This window comes from Mustela nigripes, chromosome 5, assembly GCF_022355385.1.
Source record: "Mustela nigripes isolate SB6536 chromosome 5, MUSNIG.SB6536, whole genome shotgun sequence".
NCBI classification, from domain to species: domain Eukaryota; kingdom Metazoa; phylum Chordata; class Mammalia; order Carnivora; family Mustelidae; genus Mustela; species Mustela nigripes.
The window spans coordinates 147151264-147158182 of record NC_081561.1 but is presented as its reverse complement, the minus strand read 5'-3'; the positions used below and the strand labels follow the sequence as shown (position 1 = coordinate 147158182).

Below are 6919 nucleotides of genomic sequence, written 5' to 3'. Positions count from 1 at the left end.
TGTCCACCCGTTTCTCCTTTAATCCTCTGTAGACCTGTCTATAAAACGAGAACCATCTATGTCCACCCGTTTCTCCTTTAATCCTCTGTAGACCTGTCTATAAAACGAGAACCATCTATTAAATCCTCCGAGTAAAAAGAACCAAATATTTAGGTTAATACTGTGAGAATTTCTAAGAACAAGTTGAAGGAGAGAGGAAATCTTTGGAGATCTTCCTGGAAGGGTAGGGGTATGGGGCAACCCTGCAAACCTGGGCAGTGTGGAGGGTCCTACAAACGGAAGGGGCAGCTGCACACAAAATCCCAGTTCATGCCTGTACATCTCTAAGTCTGACCCCAAAGGACAGACATTTTGTGACTCGCTGGTTAAGTTGTCAGAGTTGAGCTACTTGCTAAGCCGATTCTGGTGATGCTTTGAGCTATGTTTGTTTGATTTATGCACAGAGAATGTCGTCAGCAGTAGGTTGAACTCACTGTGAATTCCACTCAGAAAAGCAGCATTGAGGAACTTGCATAAATGTACTATTCTTTGCGAAATATGACAATTACTGAGCCACTTCAGACCCAAATAGAAAAATAGATCTGGAAGGAAGTCTGATTATGTTTGAATATTTAAAGGGGGCGGGGGCGGGGGCGGGGGGGTTACTGATGTTTCCCTGTTTCTAGGGACCAAATTAAATCGTCTGCCTGATGGACAGTGTACCAGTCGATGTGGTTTCTTGTTTTTCAGATCACGGCTCTTAAAATCAAATACAATCCATTTGCAAAAGCTTTCCTTGATGCAAAGGAAAGGTGAGAGAATTCTATATCCTTTGGGCAAAGAAATACACAGTAAGAAGAAATATTGCTGCAAATTGGATTTTCTGAATGTTCTCCTTTTTGACGACTCTACACTTTTTTGACAGAAGTGATCACAAAGATACGATGGAGGAACCTGGAGACAGCCAGCAGTCCGCGTACTCCCAATGTACGGTTTGTTGCACTCTGTCCGCACGTCCCTTGCTTCCAGGACTAGGCTGCTGAGAGCCAGCCCTGGGGATGCAAGTGAGAGCACATTTCTGGCGGGGGCCAGGTGGCCCTCCGTGGCCCGTGATGTCGGAGCTGTGTTAGGGCCGGTCTCCACTCGCCTCTGCTCTCCCTGAGGGTTGTGAATGCGCTTCTGGCACGTGGGACGGACGGGGAACGCAGGGACAATCCCCCCAGGCTCTGTTGTTCGGCTTCTAGGCAGACCCCACTATGGCTGGGTCGGAGTGTGGAGGTCTTGGTGGGGGTTGGACTCTGTTCTGTCGGGCAAGCGGAGAAGGCCTCGCCGTCCGCACTTGGAGATGGTTTCTGTCTGGGTTACTGGCGGCGGACTGGAGGCCCGCCTTTGGGATGATGCTTATGAGCAGGTCGGGTTTCTCCTGAAGCCCCTTTCGGTTCCAGGAATGGCCCAGCAGCTCCGGCGGGTTTTGCTGGTGGGAACAGTGGCGTGCAGGATGGGGAAAGTGCTGTAGGTCCAGCTTCCTTTCCGAGTTCCACGAGCCGGAACAAAGTGGCGCAGGTCCGTGGGGCAGCATCTGTAGGAGACACAGTCCCGTGTGGCCGCCCTCTCCGTGCAGGGAAGGGGCTCGGAGCCTGGACAACGGACATGATCGGGAGAGTCAGGGCTCACCGCCGCCTGTGGAGGCTGTGGGGACCAGCGTGGCACCTTCCGCCGACACTCATTTTGTGTTCTCTGTCCGTTAATCGTCTGTTGCACTAATTTAACCAACAGCTCCCCTGAAGGGGCTCGGGGTGCCATCATTTGGGCACGTGAAGGGGGCAGGCTTTGTGGGCAGATCCGGACCTTTCCCTCATTTCAGTGTTGTCTGAAGGTTGTCGGAAATTACAGCCAGAGTAGTTGTCCTCTTGGGGGTTACTTTTCTGAATTTAAAGCAACAGCAACAATAAACTTAAAAGCAGTGACTAGAGAAGAGATTGGAGTGTGAGAGGTGGGCAGGGCGGCGTCGGGATGGTTTTCTGGCGGATGTGCACGGCGGGGAGAAGGTGAGCCTAAAGCAGAAGGACAGTGGGCAGAAAACAGCACACGTCCAGCCAGGACACAGCCCCCGTCCTGGGGAGGTGGTCGGAGCAGCCGAATGGAGGCTGGGGGTGCCACGGGCCGGACTCACCCCGTGTGTCTTGAGCTCATCTGGCTCTGAATTTCGTGTTTCTGGGTTTTTTCATGCTCAGCAGTTAGGGCCTGGAAGCTGACGGGCTGGGAAGATTCTGGCAGGTTTGAGAAGGAGTGGTTGAAGAAGCAGTAGGCGTTGGCCAGGGCTGGGGTCCCCAGCTTTTCTCAGGTGCTCTGTGGGTTTGGAAATCCTGTCAACCTGTGGCCTCTGCTGTGGAGCTGAAACCCAGATGCCTTAAGACTTGGACTAGGAGACCTCACTTGGTCGGGGACCCTTCAGGAAGAGTTCCAGTCCCAGATTCCGAGTCTCAGCTCTCCTGTCCGTCCTTTAAATTGATGCAGGCCAGGCAAAGGCCGGTTACTCAGCATTCTTTTCTCACAGCAGGGGGGTGGCTCATCCCTGGAACCAGCAGCCTGTGCCCACCCGCCACCCCCCACCCTCAGTTCGGAGGGCCCCTCTCTCTTCCCTCCACGCACGGCTGTGAAAGGTACCCTGCCCTAAGGAACCACCGGCCAACCCCCTACCCCAGCCCTTACGCACACCGGAATAATTCTCCAAGTAAGTCTTGCGTCGGAGTCGGCCTGGGTGTGGGGGTGGATGGAAGCCACCGTGCAGGAAGGCATCTGTAGGAGGGACTCCAGAGATCCGGGGGCGGGGGAGGGCCTCTTCTGGAGCGCACGCCCAGGCCAGGTCTTCAGCAGCTCGAGAGGGACCTTTATTTCAGGTCCGTGCTGCTGCTGCTGGCTCAGCCCCCGTGAGGTCCAGCCAGGGGCTTGTGGTTCCGAATGCACTCAACGACTGCTGGAGCTTTTCCACCCAGAACTGTGGGTCTGTCTCTAGGTTCCCATGTTTGGGTGTTTCAGGAACCTCTCCCAGGTGACGATGTTGGGTCCTGCAGGCGTAAGGATTACTGGCCAGACCCCTGCACGACCGCCCGTGATTCTCCCACTGATCCGCTAAGTCTGTTTCTCCATGTGTGGTGCCTGGACCTGCGGCAGCGTCACCTCGAACCTGGCCCAGGCGCACCGAATGAGCGGCTCCAGGAGCCCGATGTGTGCTTACAGACGACGGACGCAGGGCCGGACCATTAGGATCCATTTGTCTAGCTTCCTCTAACGCCACCTATGCCCAGACTTAATTTTGTCTGGCCCTAAAAGGAGGAACATGGCTAATGAACACCATAAAACAAATAAACAATTAAAGCTGATTTGAAATGAAAGGAGCTGATTTGGTAAAGAAACAGTCATGGGGTCTTGTTCAACCAGCGGCCAGACTCAGAGTCTAGAAGATCATATTTTCGTCTTGCCCAGAGTAATGCTTTTTAAGATCTTTTCATCTCTCTCTCTCTCTCTCTTTTTAAATGATTTTATTTATTTATATGACAGACAGAGATCACAAGTGGGCAGAGAGGCAGGCAGAGGGTGGGGGGAGCAGGCTCCCCGCTGAGCAGAGAGCCCAATGTGGGACTCGATCCCAGGACCCTGGGATCATGACCTGAGCTGAAGGTAGAGGCTTTAACCCACTGAGCCACCCAGGTGTCCCAAGATCTTTTCATCTCTTAAGAAATAAAAATTTGGAAAAAGGCAGGTTAAAGTTATATTTATGTTTATTTTTAAAGATAATGAATTCCCGATCAAATGATCGTAGGATTCCTTTTCTACAGGGCATCTGTTGATCTGAAGATAAAGAAAAAGCTTGGGTTTACTGGAATTTATTTTCTAATATATACATTTGACCATAATTATTTGCCTTTGATGACCAATTAAATGGGCCAATGGATAGTCTTCTTTTTTTTTATTCTAAAAAAAAAAATTACTTATTCATTTGAGAGAGAGCGAGAGCACAAGCAGGGGGAGCAGCAGGCAGAGGGAGAGGGAGAAGCAGGCTCCCGGCTGAGCAGGGAGCCCGATGCAGAACCAATCCCAGCAGGATCCTGACTGGAGCTGAAGGCAGCAGCTTCCCCCCCCCCCCCGACGGAGCCCCAGGTGGGCTGGACAGCCTTCTGTCCCATGCCGCACCCCTTCTGTCTCGGGTGCGGGGTAGCTCCACTTGTTGCTAGTGTTTCGCTGCATCCTTACACTCTTGGAAGCCCGCCCGCCCCACTAATGATGCTTTCTTATGCCCGCAGCCTATTCTGACAATCCATCGGCGTGTTTGTCCATGCTCCAATCCCACGAGAGCTGGCCCAGCCTTGGGACCCCCACCCACACCGGCATGCTCCCCATGAGCCACGGCACGGGCCCGCCCACCAGCTCCAGGTAACGCATGTCTGCACGTGAGGTGCGCTGTCCCGGGGTCGTGAGGGTGACATCATGCCGTTCCCACCCATGGATTTCTATTCTGCTGCTCACTGTGGGCAGCCGGGCTGTCATTGGCAGTTCTGTCACTAACCTGGGATCCCAGGTTACATGACGGCGTGTTAGTGTTCCAGTCTGTCTTCCGGGAGAACTGGTGGCCCTTGGGGTGGCAGGCGTGCAGCTGGGCTGTGACAGAGGGAAACCAGGACCCCCATCCCGGCTCTGATACTTCCTAGTTCCTAAAGGGGACAAGTCTCCTAAACTCTCCGAGCCTCATTTCTACAAGAAAAAAATATGCTGTATCGCCCGTCCTCAGCTTGTCTTTACAGAGTTGTTGGGGTCAGCAGATGAAATTTGAAGAAATGTTTCTAGAACCAGTTTTGACAAGAGCTATTAAATTAAGGGGAAAAAAGTGTTGGCTTTTCTGTGGCTACAGGATCAAAGTCCTGAACATATATGCCGATAACTAGTAAAGAACCATGAATATTTTATTATTAGCTTGAAAATAATGTACAGGGAGATCTCCTTACAAATCAAGCTGATTGGTAAATGTATTGCTGTTTTTCATAGGGTTATTAAAAAATAAGTCAAAGTTGAAAGTCAACTTTTGTTTTCTGAAGAAACAGGCTCAGAGACATTAAACGATTTAACAGTTGTTGGCTCACAGCAGAGTGAGTCTGTAGACAGGTTATCTTGACTACAAAAGCAGTGTGATTTATTATATATAGAATACCAAAATATGCCCCAAATCTTAATTCTTTTGGCTAGGAAAAAATTCCTTTATAATGAGAATCTAAGTGTCTACTTTTTTTGTTGTTGTTAAAAGATTTGCTTATTTATTTATTTGACAGAGATAGAGAGGGAGACATCACAAGCAGGCAGGGAGGCAGGCAGAGAGAGAGGAGGAAGCAGGCTCCTGGCTGAGCAGGGAGCCCGATGCGGGGCTCGATCCCAGGACCCTGGGATCGTGACTTGAGCTGAAGGCAGAGGCTTTAACCTGCTGAGCCACCCAGGTGCCCCTAATTGTCTGCTCTTAAAATATTAAGCGAACAGTGCACAAAGCAGCCAGCTGTTCAAGGGCCAGTGGTGGCCCAGAACCTGCAGACCATTAAATGGACTAACCTGCAGGTTGCAAACCGCTGGCCCTGGGGGTCCCTGCAGTCCCACAGCCCTCCCATTCTGATGGGGCATCTCAGCGCTGTTTCTTCTCTCCGTGTAGGGGACAGTAAACTACTTTGTTCAGCTCAGGTTTGTTTTCGAGGTCAGATACACCTGAAATACGGCCGGGGCTTGGTAGACAGCACAGCTCAACTCGGACGTTCTTCTGTAGAAAGACATTTTCTCAAAGCAACGTTAGCGTAGTCGGATGCGGTTTAAATCTGTATGTCCAGCGGCTTCCTCCGTGGGTCGGAAAACAGGCTGGAAAGTAGCCGCAGCCCAGGGGGCCCGACACAGCCCGTGAAGGGCCGCGCTGGGATCTGCGCCGGGGTCTGGCTCCGGGCTGCTGGCCCTGCGCGGTGTCCCGCGGACCTGCTGCTGCACCGGGTGGCGCGGGGGACGGTGCGGGCGTCGGGCACTTTTGGTACCCTGCTGTCCGGGAGGGTGCTGTGTCCACGGCAAGAGCCCAGCAGTGCAGCGGGGCCAATGAACACAGCCTGGGCATGTCCCCTGGGACCTCTCAGGGTGTCTGGTCCCGAGCCCCAGACGACGGCCTGAGCGCGGGCGCTCGGCAAGCTCTGCGGGCGGTCCGTCCGCTACTTCGGTTTCTGGCCGGGAGGGGACAGTGGCTCTGCGCACCCAACAGAGCGAACGGCCTGCGGGGACGGCCCCGTCCAGGGCGCCAATCGGGGGAGGGGGTCTCGGGGTCGGGGTCCCCGTGCGCCGTCTGGAGCCTCTCTCCGCGTCTCTCCGCGTCTCCGGCGGCCTGAGCGTCTCCGTTTCTCTCCAGCCAGTACCCCAGCCTGTGGTCCGTGAGCAACGGCGCCATCACGCCCGGGGCCCCGACGGCGGCGATGGCCAACGGGCTCGGCGCGCAGTTCTTCCGGGGCTCGCCCGCGCACGCCGCGCCTCTCACCCACCCGGGGCAGGCTTCCTCCTCGTCCGGATCCCCGCTGTACGAAGGGGCCCCCACGGCCACAGACATTCCCGACAGCCAGTACGACGCGGCGGCGCAGGCCCGTCTCCTAGCCTCGTGGACGCCGGTGTCGCCACCTTCCATGTGAAGCGAGGCCTGCGCTGGGACAGACGCCGGACTTCGTGTGCGGCCTCCGCTGCGGACCTGGTTGCCGTTCGGGGTACAACGCGGCAGCTCGTGGGTCCAGGGGAGAAAATAGTCCCCACCACCCTCCCTTTAAAGCAAGAGGAGGGGCCGCGTCCTGCTGTTCTCGGGCGCGCGGTGGCCGCGGTCCGCGGCCGCTGGGGTGCGCAGGTGCATTCGGTCCGGAGGCCTCGCCGCTGGCCGGACTTA

The 6919-nt window shown here is 54.5% G+C and overlaps 1 protein-coding gene across 3 annotated transcripts in view; it reads left to right on the top strand.

The window, feature by feature from the left end:
- Positions 1-6674, top strand: part of TBXT (T-box transcription factor T) — an 8704-nt gene extending 2030 nt beyond the window's left edge. Inside the window, exons 4-8 of one of the 3 annotated variants that reach the window (XM_059399298.1) lie at positions 730-791; positions 905-966; positions 2540-2713; positions 4284-4413; positions 6401-6674. In XM_059399298.1, the coding sequence (XP_059255281.1) occupies positions 730-791; positions 905-966; positions 2540-2713; positions 4284-4413; positions 6401-6674 (702 nt within the window). Of the gene's footprint in view, positions 1-729; positions 792-904; positions 967-2536; positions 2714-4283; positions 4414-6400 lie in introns of all 3 variants that reach the window. The other 2 variants (XM_059399297.1, XM_059399299.1) reach the window with 2 other exon arrangements.
- Positions 6675-6919: the final 245 nt, after the last annotated feature.